At 49.3% G+C, this 20,630-nt stretch overlaps 1 protein-coding gene across 1 annotated transcript in view; it reads left to right on the top strand.

Annotated features, from left to right (window-relative positions):
- LOC123752933 (uncharacterized) overlaps positions 1 to 15,865 on the top strand; it is a 44,803-nt gene extending 28,938 nt beyond the window's left edge. The window contains exon 3 of the mRNA XM_069322622.1: positions 14,572 to 15,865. Within this exon, the coding sequence (XP_069178723.1) occupies positions 14,572 to 14,726 (155 nt within the window). The 3' untranslated portion in view covers positions 14,727 to 15,865. The remainder of the gene's footprint in view (positions 1 to 14,571) is intronic.
- Positions 15,866 to 20,630: the final 4,765 nt, after the last annotated feature.

Here is a 20,630-nt window from a genome sequence, read left to right as displayed (position 1 = left end):
CACTACCCTCATCATCCTCCTCTGCACCACTACCATCCTCCTCCTCAGCACCACTACCCTCCTCCTCCTCCTCCTCCTCTGCACCACAACCCTCCTCCTCTGCATCACTACCCTCCTCCTCCTCTGCACCACTACTCTCCTCCTCTGCACCACTAACGTCCTCCTCCTCTGCACCACTACCCTCATCATCCTCCTCTGCACCACTACCATCCTCCTCTGCACCACTACCATCCTCCTCCTCAGCACCACTACCCTCCTCCTCCTCCTCCTCCTCTGCACCACAACCCTCCTCCTCTGCATCACTACCCTCCTCCTCCTCTGCACCACTACTCTCCTCCTCTGCACCACTAACGTCCTCCTCCTCTGCATCACTACCCTCCTCCTCCTGTGCACCACTACCCTCCTCCTCTTTTCCACCACTACCCTCCTCATCCTCCTCTGCACCACTACCCTCCTCTTATTCTGCACCACTACCCTCCTCCTCCTCCTCCTCCTTTGCACCACTACCCTCATCCTCCTCCTCTGCATCACTACCGTCCTCCTCCTCTGCATCACTACCCTTCTCCACCTCTGCACCACAACCCTCCTCCTCCTCTGCATCACTACCCTCCACATCCTCCTTTGCACTACTACCCTCTTTCTCTGCATCATTACCCTCCTCCTCTGCACCACTACCCTCCTCCACCTATGCACCACTACCCTCCTCCTCCTTTGCATCACTACCTTCCTCCTCCACTGCATCACTACCCTCCTCCACCTCTGCACCACTACCCTCCTCCTCTTCTGCATCACTACCCTTCTCCTCCTCTGCACCACTACCCTCTTCCACCTCTGCACCACTACACTCCTTCTCTGCATCACTACCCTCCTCCTCTGCACCAATACCCTCCTCCCCCCTCCTCTGCATCTCTACCCTCCTCTTCTGCACCACTGCTCTCTTCCTCCTCTGCACCTGCACCACTACCCTCCTCCTCCTCTGCACCACTACCCTCATCCTCCTCTGCACCACTACCCTCCTCCTCCTTTGCACCACTAACACCACTACCCTCCTCCTCTGCACCACTACCCTCCTCCTCCTCTGCACCACTTGCACCACTACCCTCCTCCTCCTCTGCACCAATACCCTCCTCCTCCTTTGCACCATTTACACTACTACCTTCCTCCTCCGCACTACTACCCTCCTCATCCTCTGCACCACTTGCACCACTACCCTCCTCACCCTCTGCACCACTTGCACCACTACCCTCCTCCTCCTCTGCACCACTACCCTCCTCCTCCTCTGCACCACTACCCTCCTCCTACTTTGCACCACTTACACCACTACCCTCCACCTCCTCTGCACCACTACCCTCGTCCTTCTCTGCACCACTACCCTCCTCTGCATAACTACCCTCCTCCTCCTCCGCACCACTATCCTCCTCCTCCTCTGTACCACTACCCTCCTCCTCCTCTGCACCACAACCCTCCTCCTCTGCATCACTACCCTCCTTCTCCTCTGCAGCACTAGCCTCCTCCTCCTCTGCACCACTACCCTCCTCCTCTATGCCACTACCCTCCTCCTCCTCCTCTGCACCACTACTCTCCTCCTCTGCACTACTACCCTCCTCCTCTGCCTCACTACCCACCTCCTTTGCACTACTACCCTCCTCCTCCTCCTCTGCACCACTACCCTCCTTCTCCTCTGCACCACTACCCTCCTCCTCCTCTGCACCACTACTCTCCTCCTCCTCTGCACCACTACCCTCCTCCTTTGCATCACTACCCTCCTCCTCTGCATCACTACCCTCCTCCTCTGCACCACTACCCTCCTATTCTGCATCACGACCCTCCTCCTCTGAACCACTACCCTCCTCCTCTGCATCCCTACCCTCCTCCTCCTCTGCATCACTACCCTCCTCCTCTGAGCCACTCCCCTCCTCCTCCTCTACTCCACTACCATCCTCGTCTGCACCACTACCCTCCTCCTCCTCTTGTAATGATCTGGGGCTCAGATCATTAGTTCTCCCTTCTCCCCTCCTTTCCTTCTCCCTCTCCCCTCCTTCCTTCTCCCCTCCCCTTGGCCGTCATTCGTCTCCTCCTCTTCCCCCACCCCCCTGTCGCCCATTTGTCAGGGTCAAGAGGTTGACCTGAGGGTAGTCTTGGATACCTTTGGCTTCCCCCCCCCCCCCACACAACTCTCCACTCAGGATTTCCCTCTCCATCCCCCTCTCACCGGTCCCTTCCCCATACGAGGCAGAGTCAAATGTCCCTACTCTTTATCTTAGAGGAGACAGGCTTGAACATAATTTATCAGTTTTGTAAACATTGCTCGCAGGTGCACTGGGGCTCCATAGAGGCGCCTTGTCTCCCTTCTCATAGCTGGGGAGAGCTGACTCAATCTTCAGGAATTCATGTAGCTTTCCACGGCAGATCAGTGAAGGTGATTGGCCTGAGATAAGGGCCAAGTCCTTATTGGCCCTAGAGAGCCAGACCTCAGGCCTACGTGTTAAATGGTTGGCCATTGCCAAAATAATGGGTGGAGCCCTGGGGCTGTAGTAGATGGTGGGAGGAGTAATCCTTCCCAGCAATAAGTTGGTAAAACAAAATTTCATGAGTGTGTCTTGGGAGTGTATTAGGAAAAGGGCCGCAAGCCCGTATCCTAGGGGCTGAGGGCAGCCATCAACATCTTGGCCGTAGTGCGGGTATTTAAGGTATAGTGCACTTGAGTTTCGTGCCCTCAATAAATATCCATTGTGCCTCTAGGGGAATAGAATAGGTTATGTGTTTCAAATTGTCTTAATTTACATGTTTCATAAAATAAATTGTATAGCTTGCCCAGTGGTATTCACTTAACTCCCCTTTGATATATTTTGCTACTTTCTCATTTTTAGGTGTTGTATTGGAAGCCCCCAGGTTCTCCTACAATTAATAGATACTAAAGTTGCCCTTGGATTCAAATAAGTAACGTAAATTAAACAAACTAATTTTCCAAAATTTATTACTGAAATTCATATTACCCGGAGTCCCATGGTTACTGATTCCTTGCCTTCCTGGGGGATCGGTGATCGACACATTCAGGTATGGTTGGTCGGGAAGGTGGTGGCAGTTAATGAGTGTTGTTATTGATTTGTTTACTAATAACCCTTGTCCTTGGTGTATCTTCCTCATTTAATATTCCTCTTATATACGTGGCAGTCCAGTGAGGGGTCATACTGGACTGGAACAGTGTTAAGCTGGGGTATTGAGTGAAGAGAGACAGAGAATTACAACAGAGAGCGTATAGTACGATTATGAGAGATCACAAGATAACAGGATTAATACTCTGGAACATTGGGTTATTACAATAGAGGCCGCGGTTATTACGACGAGGGTAAAGCTGTTATTACACTCTGCACCTCTTCCCTCCTCCTCTGCACCACTACCCTCCTCCTCCTCCTCTGCACCACTACTCTCCTCCTCCTCTGCATCACTACCCTCCTCCTCCTCTGCACTACTACCATCCTCCTCCTCTTCACCACTACCATCCTCCTCCTCTGCACCACTACCCTCCTCCTCTGCATCACTACCCTCCTGCTCTGCATCACTACCCTCCTCCTCCTCTGCATCACTTCCCTCCGACTCCTCTGCACCACTACCCTCCTCCTCCTCTGCTCCACTACACTCCTCCTCCTCTGCACAACTACCCTTATCCTCCTCTGCACCACTACTCTCCTCCTCCTCTGCACCACTACCCTCCTCCTACGCATCACTTCCCTCCTCCTCTGCACCACTTCCCTCCGTCTCCTCCATTGCACCACTACCCTCCTCCTCTGCATCACTACCCTCCTCCTCCTCTGCAGCACTACCCTCCTCCTCCTCTGCACCACTACCCTCCACCTCCTCCTCTGCACCATTACCCTCCTCCTCTGCATCACTACCGTCCTCCTCTGCACCACTACTCTCCTCCTCTACATCACTACCCTCCTCCTCTGCACCACTACTCTCTTCCTCCCACTCTGCACCACTATCCTCCTCCTCTGCACCACCACCGTCCTCCTCCTCTGCATCACTACCCTCCTCCTCCTCTGCATCACTACCCTCCTCCTCCTCTGCATCACTACCCTCCTCCTCTGCACTACTACTCTCCTCCTCTACATCACTACCCTCCTCCTCTGCACCACTACTCTCTTCCTCCCACTCTACACTACTATCCTCCTCCTCCTCTGCACCACTAACGTCCTCCTCCTCTGCCTCACTACCCTCCTCCTCCTCTGCACCACTACCCTCCTCCTCCTCAGCACCACTACCCTCCTCCTCCTCCTTCTCTGCACCACAACCCTCCTCCTCTGCATCACTACCCTCCTCCTCTTCTGCACCACTAACGTCCTCCTCCTATGCACCACTACCATTCTCCTCCTCCTCTGCATCACTACCCTCCTCCTCTGCACCACTACCCTCCTCCTCCTCTGCACCACTACCCTCCTCCTCTACATCACTACCCTCCTCCTCTTCTGCACCACTAACGTCCTCCTCCTATGCACCACTACCATCCTCCTCCTCCTCTGCACCACTACCCTCCTCCTCCTCCTCCTCCTCCTCTGCACCACAACTCTCCTCCTCCTCTGCACCACTACCCTCCTCCTCCTCCTCTGCACCACTGCTGTCCTCCTCCTCTGCATCACTACCCTCCTCCTCCTCTGCATCACTACCCTCCTCCTCCTCCTCTGCACCACTACCCTCCTCCTCCTCTGCACCACTACCCCTCCTCCTTCTCTGCACCACTACCCTCCTCATCCTCCTCTGCACCACCACCCTCCTCCTCCTCAGCACCACTACCCTCCTCCTCCTCCTCCTCCTCTGCACCCCAACCCTCCTCCTCTGCATCACTACCCTCCTCCTCCTCTGCACCACTACCCTCCTCCTCCTCCTCTGCACCACTAACGTCCTCCTCCTCTGCATCTCTACCCTCCTCCTCCTCAGCACCACTAACGTCCTCCTCCTATGCACCACTACCATCCTCCTCCTCCTCTGCACCACTACCCTCCTCTTCCTCTGCACCACAACTCTCCTCCTCCTCTGCACCACTACCCTCCTCCTCCTCCTCTGCACCACTACTGTCCTCCTCCTCTGCATCACTACCCTCCTCCTCCTCTGCATCACTACCCTCCTCCTCCTCCTCTGCACCACTACCCTCCTCCTTCTCTGCACCACTACCCTCCTCCTCTGCACCACTACCCTCTTACTCTGCATCACTACCCTCCTCCTCCTCTGCACCACTACCTCCTCCTCTGCGTCACTACCCACCTCCTCTGCACCACTACCCTCCTCCTCCTCTGCACCACTACCCTCCTCCTCTGCACCACTACCCTCTCCTCCTCTGCACCACTACCCCTCCTCCTCCTCCTGTGCACCACTACCCTCCTCCTCTGCATCACTACCCTCCTCCTCTGCACCACTACCCTCCTCCTCCTCTGCACCACTATCCTCCTCCTCCTCTGCACCACTACCCTCCTCCTCTGCACCACTACTCTCCTCCTCCTCTGCATCACTGCCCTCCTCCTCATCTGCACCAGTTCCCTCCTCCTCTGCACCACTACCCTCCTTCACCTCTGCACAACTACCCTCCTCCTGTGCATCACTACCCTCCTCCTCCTCTGCTTCACTTCCCTCCTCCTCCTCTGCACCACTACCCTCCTCTTCCTCTTCCCCACTACTCTCTTCCTCCTCTGCACCACTACCCTCCTCCTCTGCATCACTACCCTCCTCCTCTGCACCACTACTCTCCTCCTCTGCATCACTACCCTCCTCCTCTGCACCATTACCCTCCTCCTCTGCATCACTACCCTCCTCCTCTGCACCACTACCCTCCTCCTCTGCATCACTACCCTCCTCCTCTGCACCACTACCCTCCTCCTCCTCTGCACCACTACCCTTCTCCTCTGCATCACTACCCTCCTCCTTCTCTGCACCACTACCCTCCTCCTCCACTGCATCACTACCCTCCTCCACCTCTGCACCACTACCCTCCTCCTCCTCTGCATCACTACCCTCCTCCACTGCACCAATATCCTCCTCTGCATCACTACCCTCCTCCTCTGCATCACTAACCTCCTCCTCCTCTGCACCACTACCCTCCTCCTCTGCACCACTACCCTCCTCCTCCTCTGCACCACTACTCTCCTTCTCCTCCTCTGCTCCACTACCCTCCTCCTCCTCTGCACCACTACCCTCCTTCTCCTCCTCTGCTCCACTACCCTCCTCCTCCTCAGCACCACAACCCTCCTCCTCTGCATCACTACCCTCCTCCTCCTCTGCACCACTACCCTCCTTCTTCTCTGCACCACTACCCTCCTCCTCTGCAGCACTACCCTCCTCATCCTCCTCTGCACCACTACCCTTCTTCTCCTCAGCACCATTACCGTCCTCCTCCTCCTCTGCATCACTACCTTCCTCCTCTTTAGCACCACAACCCTCCTCCTCTACCCCACTACTCTCCTCCTCCTCTGCACCACAACCCTCCTCCTCCTCCGCATCACTACCCTCCTCCTTTCCACCACTACCCTCCTCCTCCTCCTCTGCACCACTACCCTCCTCTTCTTCTGCACCACTACCCTCCTCCTCCTCCTCCTCCTTTCCACCCCTACCCTCCTCCTCCTCCTCTGCACCACTACCCTCCTCTTCCTCTTCCCCACTACTCTCTTCCTCCTCTGCACCACTACCCTCCTCCTCTGCATCACTACCCTCCTCCTCTGCACCACTACTCTCCTCCTCTGCATCACTACCCTCCTCCTCTGCACCATTACCCTCCTCCTCTGCATCACTACCCTCCTCCTCTGCACCACTACCCTCCTCCTCTGCATCACTACCCTCCTCCTCTGCACCACTACCCTCCTCCTCCTCTGCACCACTACCCTTCTCCTCTGCATCACTACCCTCCTCCTTCTCTGCACCACTACCCTCCTCCTCCACTGCATCACTACCCTCCTCCACCTCTGCACCACTACCCTCCTCCTCCTCTGCATCACTACCCTCCTCCACTGCACCAATACCCTCCTCTGCATCACTACCCTCCTCCTCTGCATCACTAACCTCCTCCTCCTCTGCACCACTACCCTCCTCCTCTGCACCACTACCCTCCTCCTCCTCTGCACCACTACTCTCCTTCTCCTCCTCTGCTCCACTACCCTCCTCCTCCTCTGCACCACTACCCTCCTTCTCCTCCTCTGCTCCACTACCCTCCTCCTCCTCAGCACCACAACCCTCCTCCTCTGCATCACTACCCTCCTCCTCCTCTGCACCACTACCCTCCTTCTTCTCTGCACCACTACCCTCCTCCTCTGCAGCACTACCCTCCTCATCCTCCTCTGCACCACTACCCTTCTTCTCCTCAGCACCATTACCGTCCTCCTCCTCCTCTGCATCACTACCTTCCTCCTCTTTAGCACCACAACCCTCCTCCTCTACCCCACTACTCTCCTCCTCCTCTGCACCACAACCCTCCTCCTCCTCCGCATCACTACCCTCCTCCTTTCCACCACTACCCTCCTCCTCCTCCTCTGCACCACTACCCTCCTCTTCTTCTGCACCACTACCCTCCTCCTCCTCCTCCTCCTTTCCACCCCTACCCTCCTCCTCCTCCTCTGCACCACTACCCTCCTCTTCTTCTGCACCACTACCCTCCTCCTCCTTTGCACCACTACCCTCCTCCTCCTCTGCATCACTACCCTCCACCTCCTCCTCCTCTGCACCACTACCCTCCTCCTCTGCATCACTACCCTCCTCCTCTGCACCACTTCCCTCCTCCTCTGCATCACTACCCACCTCCTCTGCACCACTACCCTCCTCCTCTGCACCACTACCCTCCTTCTCCTCCTCTGCACCACTACCCTCCTCCTGGTTGATGGGGTTCTGGGAGTTCTTCTACTCCCCAAGCACGGCCCGAGGCCAGGCTTGACTTGTGAGAGTTTGGTCCACTAGGCTGTTGCTTGGAGCGGCCCGCAGGCCCACATACCCACCACAGCCCGGTTGGTCCGGCACTCCTTGGAGGAATAAATCTAGTTTCCTCTTGAAGATGTCCACGGTTGTTCCGGCAATATTTCTTATGCTTGTTGGGAGGACGTTGAACAACCGCGTACCCCTGATGTTTATACAGTGTTCTCTGATTGTGCCTATGGCACCTCTGCTCTTCACTGGTTCTATTCTGCATTTTCTTCCATATCGTTCACTCCAGTACGTTGTTATTTTACTGTGTAGATTTGGTACTTGGCCCTCCAGTATCTTCCAGGTGTATATTATTTGATATCTCTCTCGTCTTCTTTCTAGTGAGTACATTTGGAGAGCTTTGAGACGATCCCAATAATTTAGGTGCTTTATTGCGTCTGTGCGTGCCGTATATGTTCTCTGTATTCCCTCTATTTCAGCAATCTCTCCTGCTCTGAAGGGGGAAGTGAGTACTGAGCAGTACTCAAGACGGGACAACACAAGTGACTTGAAGAGTACAACCATTGTGATAGGATCCCTGGATTTGAAAGTTCTCGTAATCCATCCTATCATTTTTCTGGCTGTCGCAATATTTGCTTGGTTATGCTCCTTAAACGTTAGGTCGTTAGTCATTATTATTCCCAAATCCTTTACATGCTGTTTTCCTACTATGGGTACATTTGATTATGTTTTGTACTCTGTATTATGTTTAAGGTCCTCATTTTTACCGTACTTGAGTACCTGGAATTTATCACTGTTAAACATCATGTTATTTTCTGATGTCCACTCGAAAACTTTATTAATATCAGCTTGAAGTTTTTCAATGTCTTCAGACGAGGTAATTTTCATACTGATTTTTGTGTCGTCTGCAAAGGATGATGAAGCTGTGACTTTTTCTATATCTGATATGAGAATAAGGAAAAGCAGCGGTGCAAGGACTGTACCCTGAGGTACACAGCTTTTAACTGCACATGGACTAGATTTTATATGGTTGACCGTTACTCGCTGAGTCCTGTTTGACAGAAAACTATCCAGCGTCCTACTTTACCGGTTATTCCCATTGACTTCATTTTGTGTGCTATCACGCCATGGTCACATTTATCGAAAGCCTTTGCGAAGTTCGTGTATATCACATCAGCATTCTGTTTTTCTTCTAATGCCTCAGTGACTTTGTCGTAGTGCTCAAGTAGCTGTGAGAGGCACGATCTTCCCGCTCGAAATCCATGTTGGCCTGGGTTGTGAAGGTCATTGGTCTCCATGAAATTGGTGACCTGACTCCTAATCACTCTCTCAAATACTTTTATGATGTGCGATGTTAGTGCAACTGGTCTATAATTTTTTGCCAATGCTTTGCTCCCTCCCTTGTGTAGAGGATCTATGTCTGCTACTTTAAGTGCATCTGGTATCTCCCCCGTGTCCAAGCTCTTCCTCCACACTATACTGAGTGCCTGTGCTACCGGCACTTTGCATTTCTTAATAAATATTGAATTCCATGAGTCTGGACCTGGGGCCGAGTGCATGGGCATGTTTTTAATTTCTCTTTCAAAATTTAGTGCGCTCGTGTTAATATCAGTTATATTTACAGGGGTTTGAATATCCCGCATAAAGAAATTGTTTGGATCTTCCACTTTCATGTTGTTTATTGGAGTGCTAAACATGTCCTCATACTGCTTTTTTAGGATTTCACTAATTTCTTTGTCATCCTCCGTGTATGAACCTTCACTTGCACGAATAGGTCCAATACTGGCAGTGGTTTTTGCTTTTGATTTCGCATATGAGAAGAAATATTTTGGATTTTTCTTTATTTCCTGAATTTCTTTCTGTTCTAACTGTCTTTCTTCAGTTTCATATGAGTGTTTCAATTTCCGCTCGATTTCTTCAATCTCCCTATTTAAATTATTCCTTCTTTGACGGGAAATTCGTGTCTGCATAAGCAGTTCCGTTATTTTTGTTTTGCGTTTATAGTGTCGTCTGCGTTCTCTTTCTACGTTGGATCTCTTTCTAGCTTTCCTGAAAGGAACATGTTTTAGACAGACTTGATACGCTTCCGAAGTCAGTTTTTCTATTCCTTCTGTAGGACTTGTATTACTTAGAACAGTTTCCCATGGAATGTTTGTAAGTTCCCTGTTTATTATCTCCCAGTCTATCCTTTTATTATTAAAATTGAATTTACTGAATAGCCCCTCTCGCTTTATCAACATTTTAGGTCTATTCTGAGTATTGATGGTCGTTTGCACTTCAATGAGCTTGTGATCTGAGTATGTGGTATCTGATATCGTAATGTCTCTGATAATGTCTTCATTGTTCGTAAAGACCAGATCTAGAATATTTTCATTTCTCGTTGGCTCTGATATCTGCTGATCGAGTGAAAATTTGTCACAGAATCTAAGTAGTTCTCTAATCTGTAGTTAGTTAGGTCCCGATAGATTTCCTGGTATAATATTATTGTTTGCTATTTTCCACCTGCGACTAGGCAAGTTGAAGTCACCTAGGAAGAAAATATCAGGTATCGGGTTCTCCATATTATGAAGGCTATTCTCTATTTTGTTTATCTTTTCTGTGAATTCCTCAGCCGTTGCATCTGGCGGTTTGTATATTAGAATAATTACTAAATTTATTTTCTCTATTTTTAATCCCAGTACCTCTACCACCTCATTTGTAACGTTTAGGAGCTCCGAGCATACAAGGTCTTCTCTAATATACAGACCCACTCCTCCATGTGACCTAATTTTCCTATCACACCTGTATAGGTTATATCCTGGAATCCAGATCTCACTGTCCAACAATTCCCCTGCATGGGTTTCTGTGAAAGCTCCAAATACTGCTTTTGACTCCGTGAGGAGACCATTTATGAACTGTACTTTGTTGTTCCTCCTCTGCACCACTACCCTCCTCCTCCTCCTCTGCACCACTACCCTCCTCCTCTGCATCACTACCCTCCTCCTCTGCACCACTACCCTCCTCCTCCTGTGCACCACTATCCTCCTTCTCCTGTGCACCACTACCCTCCTCCTCTGCACCACTACTCTCCTCCTCCTCTGCATCACTTCCCTCCTCCTCTGCACCAATACCCTCCTCTTCCCCACTACTCTCCTCCTCTGCACCACTACCCTTCTCCTCTGCATCACTACCCTCCTCCTCTGCACCATTACCCTCCTCCTGTGCATCACTACCCTCCTCCTCTGCACCACTACCCTCCTCCTCTGCACCACTACCCTCCTCCTCCTCTGCACCACTACCCTTCTCCTCTGCATCACTACCTCCTCCTTCTCTGCACCACTACCCTCCTCCTCTGCACCAATACCCTCCTCCTCCACTACCCTCCTCCACCTCTGCACCACTATCCACCTCCTCCTCCTCTGCATCACTACCCTCCTCCTCTGCACCAATACCCTCCTCCTCCTCCTCCTCTGCATCACTACCCTCCTCCTCCTCTGCACCACTACCCTCCTCCTCCTCTGCACCACTTGCACCACTACCCTCCTCCTCTGCACCAATACCCTCCTCCTCCTCCTTTGCACCTGTGGGATATCTGGGGCTTGACTCGTATATTCAATTATTTACTTATTTGATTTAATAAATCGAAGGACCACCCACTTTTGAGAAAAGAGGGAAAACTAATAAAAGTGATCATTAGAATAACACTAGAGAACCAGTGTCTATGGATAATTATTAAAAGGATAATCACTTGAAATAATGAATGGACTGTATGATTAATTAATTAAAGTCAGAGCCTCAAAGACCTACATTTGGAGGGGGGGGGGGTATTTCTAGAAATTCATATACATCTAGGAACTAGTGTGGTTCGCCACCAGTTCATTGCTGAGTAAATGATATTATAAATCTAAACTACTATAGATTCAAATATGAGAACTCAAATTGTAAATAATAATGATTATAAATTACTGAGCAACAGTCAGAGCAAACACATGAATTACCAATCATCATTTCTGGTAATAATCTATTCAAGGCAAAGATTCTACAAGAATTATATAAGAATCAAATCATGTAAATTAAATTTGTACGAAAAAGGTCTTAGCTTTAAGACGATTTCTATAACATCGTTTCATCATTCGTCCTCGTGTTCACAGGATCTCCACAAGGAAAGAACTAGAGGTGAATAACACGAATGAAGAGAAACAACTTGATGACTCCTCGCATACACGCTGAAATCAGAGAAAATTAAGTAGCATTTGAATAGGCTACGTTTTAATTTCAATATTCATGAAAACGGAGGAAATTGCCGAACTTGTACTAACGTGGTATATTGGGTCTCCTCACTATATAACGACAGCCTACTCACAAATATACAATCTTGGATGATGCATCAAACGAGAAACCTATACTTATCATGAGCGTATTGAATACTGAGGTCTGCCGGTGTCGCGTCAGCTAGTCCCTGACGCTCACTGCTGTGTACGTGTAATTACGGGTCTTGGCTTCAATTGTTGACACGTTATTAACTGGCTGGGCACTATAGAACACGTGGATGAGTAATTATTAACTGTTGACCGAGTATCAGCGTAATTCTTGCCAATAAACTCCCCAGTCACTACCACGTGTCTCGCCACTCTTCACGCCGGGGATCCCTTCTCTCGCACAATGGCGTCGCCGCCTCCCCCAACCCGTCTCTCACATTCACCATAGAAATTATTAATCACGAATAATTCTTTTCCGCGCTATTATGGATGTAATACGTTAATGAGAACAGAGTTGCAATTATAGGGATTTAAATATTATCATATTCTCGTTTTATGGTGTTAAACGAGAAATGGAGAAGATTTTATTTTTCTCCATGACATTCGTAGGTAACAGAAAGAACTGTTACTACAGAACAATTTAGTTAATAACTCTCGCTTTAAGATTATTGGGAGTGATATTATCCGTAAGTAATTATTACACGGAATACTGATGATTTTAGAGAACCACATTCAATTCTCTAACCCACTGATAATAAATGTGTCTAACTAGACATTATCTGACGCAATGTTGCTACTCGATTTCATGAGAATTCTAGCATTAATACGCTGATGCAATGGTTAGTTTATGTTGACACTACCGTAAGTAAAATTAGTAACTACTGCAGTTAGTATATATTGATAATGATTTATTATAATACAATAGTAGTTTATTAGTGTTGGAAATTTCCAACAGCATTACTTACACCACTACCCTCCTCCTCCGCACTCCTACCCTCCTCCTCTTCTGCACCACTACCCTCCTCCTCTGTACCACTACCCTCCTCTTCTGCATCACTACCCTCCTCCTCCTCCGCACCACTACCCTCCTCCTCCTCTGTACCACTACCCTCCTCCTCTGCAACACTACCCTTCTCCTCTGCATCACTACCCTCCTCCTCTGCAGCACTACCCTCCTCCTCCTCTGCACCACTACCCTCCTCCTCCTCTGCGCCACTACCCTCCTCCTCCTCTGCACCACTACCCTCCTCCTCTGTACCACTACCCACCTTCTCTGCATCACTACCCACCTCCTTTGCACTACTACCCTCCTCCTCTTCCTTTGCACCACTACCCTCCTCCTCCTCTGCACCACTACCCTCCTCCTCCTCTGCACCACTACTCTCCTCCTCCTCTGCACCACTACCCTCCTCCTCTGCATCACTACTCTCCTCCTCTACACCACTACCCTCCTCCTCTGCATCACTACCCACCTCCTCTGCACCACTACCCTCCTCTTCCTAAGCACCACTACTCTCCTCCTCCTCTGCACCACTACCCTCCTCCTCTGCATCACTACCCTCCTCCTCTGCACCACTACCCTCTTCTTCTGCATCACTACCCTCCTCCTCTGAACCACTACCCTCCTCCTCCTCTGCATCACTACCCTCTTCCTCCTCTGCATCACCACTCTCCTCCTCCTCTGCAACACTACTCCCCTCCTCCTCTACACTACTACCCTTCTCGTCTGCACCACTACCCTCATCCTCCTCTGCACCTCTACCCTCCTCCTCTGCACCACTACCCTCTTCCTCCTCCTCTGCACCACTACCCTTATCCTCCTCTGCACCACTACTTTCCTCCTCCTCTGCACCACTACCTTCCTCCTCTGCAACACTACCTTCCTCCTCTGCATCACTACCCTCCTCCTCCTCCGCACCACTACCCTCCTCCTCCTCTGTACCACTACCCTCCTCCTCTGCAACACTACCCTTCTCCTCTGCATCACTACCCTCCTCCTCTGCAGCACTACCCTCCTCCACCTCTGCAGCACTACCCTCCTCCTCCTCTGCACCACTACCCTTCTCCTCCTCTGCAACACTACCCTCCTCCTCCTCCTTCTCTGGACCACTACCTTCCTCCTCCTCTGCAGCACTACCCTCCTCCTCCTCCTCCTTAAGAGATGGGTATGAGTAGTAGCCAGGTGTGGGCTTCAGTGTTCCCTTTCATCTGCAGCTGTAGGTGGGGAGAGTTGCCAGGTGTGGGCTTCAATGTTCTCTCTCATCTACAGATGTGGAAAGGGAGAGTTGCCAGGTGTGGGCTTCAGTGTTCCCTCTCATCTGCAGGTGTTGGTGTGGAGAGTTGCCAGGTGTGGGCTTCAATGTTCCATATCATTTGCAGGTGTAGGTGGGGAGAATAGCCAGGTGTGGGCTTCAATGTTCCCTCTCATCTACAGGTGTGGGAGGGGAGAGACTCCTTCGAGGACTTCACCGGAGGGACGTCACTGGCCGTGACCTTGCGATTGGGATCCGGGACAGTGAGGAGAACAAGAAGTACCTCCAAGAGCTCAGTGCGTCGCTTAACAATTTTAATAATGTTTATATTTCGTAGATTGTTGAGACCTCCCTCACGAGACCAATGATGTACAAGGACACATCTACGAGGAACTGGTTGTTGAGACCAGCCTCACGAGACCAATAATGTACAAGGACACATCTACGAGGAGCTGGTTGTTGAGACCAGCCTCACGAGACCAATAATGTACAAGGACACATCTACGAGGAGCTGGTTGTTGAGACCTGCCTCACGAGACCAATAATGTACAAGGACACATCTACGAGGAGCTGGTTGTTGAGACCAGCCTCACGCGACCAATAATGTACAAGGACACATCTACGAGGAGCTGGTTGTTGAGACCTGCCTCACGAGACCAATAATGTACAAGGACACATCTACGAGGAGCTGGTTGTTGAGACCTGCCTCACGAGACCAATAATGTACAAGGACACATCTACGAGGAGCTGGTTGTTCAGACCAACCTCACGAGACCAATAATGTACAAGGACACATCTACGAGGAGCTGGTTGTTGAGACCTGCCTCACGAGACCAATAATGTACAAGGACACATCTACGAGGAGATGGTTGTTGAGACCTGCCTCACGAGACCAATAATGTACAAGGACACATCTACGAGGAGCTGGTTGTTGAGACCTGCCTCACGAGACCCATAATGTACAAGGACACATATACGAGGAGCTGGTTGTTGAGACCAGCCTCACGAGACCAATAATGTACAAGGACACATCTACGAGGAGCTGGTTGTTTAGACCTGCCTCACGAGACCAATAGACACATGTTGACAAGGACACATCTAGGAGTACCTCGCTGGAACTGTTACCACGGGCGGCCTTGTTTTATTTGTTTATTTTGTTTTTGTTTTTAAGTTATCACGCATGCTGACGGTATGGAGGTTTTATTGTATGCTGAAGGTATGAATAAGTTTTGATATCCTGGAGGTGTGAATGAGTTTTAGTATTTTGGTGGTATGAATGAGTTTTGGAATGCACATTGCATGAGTAACTTTTGGTATGTAATTTATATATTAGCATTTTCTACAATTTATTGTCAATCTGACTTTCTCTTAATTGTTTATTGCATTACTATTATTAGTTTTGGCTGCTTATTTCTTTAGGAATCTTTGCTATTGTAACAATATTAGTATTTTAGGCATTAATAAGAATTGTTGTCTGACTTTTAGTTTGTCTTAACCTTATTATCCTCAAGATCAAGCAGAAGCATATATACACCTTTGTTATTGTAAGTTGCTTAATGTACAACTAAATACAATAAGTTTCCTACTGTAACTTACTATAATGCATTAAGCAGCTTACTCTATATGAACGTTAATATTATCTGTATCCTATCGTATATTTCCTCTAATACAGTTGCTAGCCTTCTGTGCGCTTACTTTATTACAGTAAGTACCTTCCTCTACAAGTACTTTAATACAGTAAGCAGCTTACTGTTCAAGTTGATTAATACAGCAAATATTCGTCTGTACACTTATATGTACAATTTCTTTAGTAAAGAGACTACCATATATACACCACCTTTGATACTGTACATAGCCTATATCCGTTCCCTGTAATACAGTAAGTAACCTATTGTACACTTTTTCTTAATTTTAAGTAGCTTATTGTATATTTTCTATAGTAGAGTACTGCAAGTACTTAAATTAAATACATGCATTATCTGAAATAAAGCTACATTTTAGTTTAAACAATTTAAACACTTTTATTTTCACTCATTCTCTGAGGCCTATTGTTTGGAGGTATTACGTTGCTAGTGGTATATGATATGACTTTTTCAACAGAAACAGAGTAAGACAAATCCGAGTGGTAAACGTTGCCAATGGTCCTCAGGACTCTGGCCTGAGACCTGTCTTGTTTACCGTATATATAAACCATGTAGATACAACACTCAAGTGCAACATTACCATAGTTGTCAATGGTCCTCAGGACTCTGGCCTGAGACCTGTCTTATTTACCGTATATAAACCATGCACATAAAAAATAATTAAATTTCCTAATAAATTAAGAAAACTTAAAATCTTTACAAGAAGACTTAGGATTTTAAAATTTAACAAAACATTTGCATATGCTGGTCAATACTGTCTATGCTAAGTTTAATATTATTTTGACTTTCCTTTGAATGACTGGAGACCAAAGTCTCATTTTGATCATTTTCTCATTGATGATGACCTAACTGGTTACATCTGAGGGTATAAGACTCAGTGATTGTGACAACCTATCCTGACATTTTCCTGTCATAGTCACTTTCACTATACCTCACTGTACTGTGAGGTATAGTGTTGTTGTTGACAGTGTTGGCAACTGTTGCTACTGACAGTGAGAACAGTAACCAACCTTAAAACATTTAAACTGGGAGAGAGTCACTATTGCTGACCTGGAGAAACTTTGAGTGTCTGTTTAAAAGAAAACTTGATAATATTCATATATCAATTATTGCAACTGTCAACAAAAATCTTCAGTGTAATGTCTATCAAAACAGTTTCAATTACTCTGTTTTGCATTTGTCATCTCAGTACTAGTTAAGGAAGGGGAGAGAGAATCCTTCTAGAAAAAACATATAAAAAAAGTATGCCAGGTGGGAATTGTCACGTTAAATAATTCCAAATTACATCTATTATTGGGATACTCTGTGGCAAGATGCTGGGTGCCCCAGAGATGGCTGGGATACTCTGTGGCAAGATGGTGGGTTTCCCAGAGATGGCTGGAATACCCTATGGCAAGATGCTGGGTGTCCCAGAGATGGCTGGGATACTCTGTGGCAAGATGCTGGGTGTCCCAGAGATAGCTGGAATACCCTATGGCAAGATGCTGGGTGTCCCAGAGATGGCTGGGATACCCTATGGCAAGATGCTGGGTGTCCCAGAGATGGCTGGGATACTCTGTGGCAAGATGCTGGGTGTCCCAGAGATGGCTGGGATACTCTGTGGCAAGATGCTGGGTGTCCCAGAGATGGCTGGAATACCCTATGGCAAGATGCTGGGTGTCCCAGAGATGGCTGGGATACCCTATGGCAAGATGCTGGGTGTCCCAGAGATGGCTGGGATACTCTGTGGCAAGATGCTGGGTGTCCCAGAGATGGCTGGGATACCCTATGGCAAGATGCTGGGTGTCCCAGAGATGGCTGGGATACCCTGTGGCAAGATGCTGGGTGTCCCAGAGATGGCTGGGATACTCTGTGGCAAGATGCTGGGTGTCCCAGAGATGGCTGGGATACCCTATGGCAAGATGCTGGGTGTCCCAGAGATGGCTGGGATACTCTGTGGCAAGATGCTGGGTGCCCCAGAGATGGCTGGGATACCCTGTGGCAAGATGCTGGGTGCCCCAAAGATGGCTGGGATACCCTGTGGCAAGAAGCTGGGTGCCCCAGAGATGGCTGGGATACTCTGTGGCAAGATGCTGGGTGTCCCAGAGATGGCTGGGATACTCTGTGACAAGATGCTGGGTGTCCCAGAGATGACTGGGATACCCTGTGGCAAGATGCTGGGTGCCCCAAAGATGGCTGGGATACTCTGTGGTAAGATGCTGGGTGTCCCAGAGATGGCTGGGTTACTCTGTGGCAAGATGCTGGTGCCCCAGAAATGGCTGGGATACTCTGTGGCAAGATGCTGGGTGCCCCAAAGATGGCTGGGATACCCTGTGGCAAGATGCTGGGTGCCCCAAAGATGGCTGGGATACCCTGTGGCAAGAAGCTGGGTGCCCCAGAGATGGCTGGGATACTCTGTGGCAAGATGCTGGGTGTCCCAGAGATGGCTGGGATACTCTGTGACAAGATGCTGGGTGTCCCAGAGATGACTGGGATACCCTGTGGCAAGATGCTGGGTGCCCCAAAGATGGCTGGGATACTCTGTGGTAAGATGCTGGGTGTCCCAGAGATGGCTGGGTTACTCTGTGGCAAGATGCTGGTGCCCCAGAAATGGCTGGGATACTCTGTGGCAAGATGCTGGGTGCCCCAAAGATGGCTGGGATACTCTGTGGCAAGATGCTGGGTGTCCCAGAGATGGCTGGGATACCCTGTGGCAAGATGCTGGGTGCCCCAGAGATGGCTGGGATACACTGTGGCAAGATGCTGGGTGTCCCAGAGATGGCTAGGATACCCTGTGGCAAGATTCTGGGTGTCCCAGAGATGGCTGCCTGTCCCAGACCAGACTAAGAACTAGTGCTCTAACCATCATATTATCAACAGGATTTAAGACAAAGCAAATGTTTAACAATCAAAGGATTTCTGATTGCGTTAAAAGACAAAACGGTTTATGAATTTCGTGATGAAATTATAAAAATATGAGAGTAAGGAACGTCGTTGAAGATTCATCTGGGCTGTATTACATGTAATACTTTCAGAGATAAGTATTCTACATTATACAGCAGCGCTGTATACAGGACACGAGACTGAACCTGACCTTACAGCAAAATGATGTCCAAATAAACCCATCCTCATCCTTCCCCCCTCCATCTCCTCCTCATTCTCTCCCTGCCTGTACAACAACACTCTACACACACACTCACACAATATACAATGCCCAACCTACTAATCATAGAATTAAGATGTGAATAAGGCTGTCTGTCTAAACTCTTTCTCCCTCTTGATTTTCGCCATTCCAAACGATCATTCCCGAGCGGTAGCCAAAACTGGGATCTTGAAATTCTCGCGATGGTTTGATCGGGCAATTAAAAACCTTGTAGCAGGCTTAGGCTGTCGATAGGTTCAATTACCAACTGTTCAAGTAGCTCTAGTTGCCTAACAACCAGAAGTTAGCAGCCTCGGCCGAACTAACACCCATCAGCCACTTAGTCTACCAAGACACAACACAAACATCCTCCTTAGTATAGATTAGACTAGGCTTCCTGGCCCAACAAGGTCATGGCGACCAAAGTCAGCTTCACTGACGAATCTGGCCAGATTCGTTCTCCAGCCCAACTACTTGAAGTAATTCATGAGATCACCCAGATTACCTACAAAAAATGTGTTCAAAATAACAACTGGAGCCATCTTGTTGGTACACAATGCAGACCTTCCAGAACTCCTTTCGACCGACAGTCTGAACAAACTATTGGAGAAGGGGATCACAGTCTACCCCCTGGCCAACTTCCAAGCCAAACGCACTATCTTTGTACATAGGATCCATGGCATCATCATGGATCACTCAGTTGACGAGATATCTGCAGAAATCTGGAGAAAAAACAGGGATATTAAAATAATTCAGGCCCACTGGTTCACAACTCAGTCCCACGACAACCAAGTACTGAAGCTAACTCTGGCTTCACCGAAGCAAGCAGCACAAGTCTGCAACCTTGGCTTTTCTGCATTTGGCATCAAGTCTGGCCCTGACCAAATCACCTTACAGAGGTTTCACAATCTCAAACAATGCTTCAAATACTTCCAGTATGACCACTATTCCAGTGCATGCAACATTGAAATCCCCAAGTGCAGCAGGTGTGCAGGGGAACACAACTACAGGGAATGCACAAGCCCAACACCCAAGTGTGCACAATGCAATGGTGCACACACATTGCAATCTCTCATTTGTGTCCCCATAAACAGGATGCAATCAATCAAGCACAAGAAACGGTGACAATAGCCCGTCAACAAGCAGCAATTACCATTCCTGCCCCTCCTCCACCAGTACACGCCTGGGGTAACCCCAACCAACAAGAGGCACAATGGCCTGTCCCCTGTCCACATGTCCAAGGACTCGCTGGCCTACCTATCTCCTAACAACACAACAGCCACCGGCCGGGCCCATGCACAACCCAACAACCCCAACCCAAGTACTCTCCACCCCCAGGCCTCATCCAACGCTCAAGAGACACCAAACTCCCAGAATCAACCCGGCCCCTCCACCCCGACAAACTAGCAAACACCCAGGTCCACCATTCCTACAGTAGTCCCAGACAGGATTGTACTCAAATCCTTCACAAGCACCC

The sequence above is a fragment of the Procambarus clarkii genome, chromosome 11 (assembly GCF_040958095.1).
Source record: "Procambarus clarkii isolate CNS0578487 chromosome 11, FALCON_Pclarkii_2.0, whole genome shotgun sequence".
NCBI classification, from domain to species: Eukaryota; Metazoa; Arthropoda; class Malacostraca; order Decapoda; family Cambaridae; genus Procambarus; species Procambarus clarkii.
This window is presented reverse-complemented; position numbering and strand designations above follow the sequence as displayed.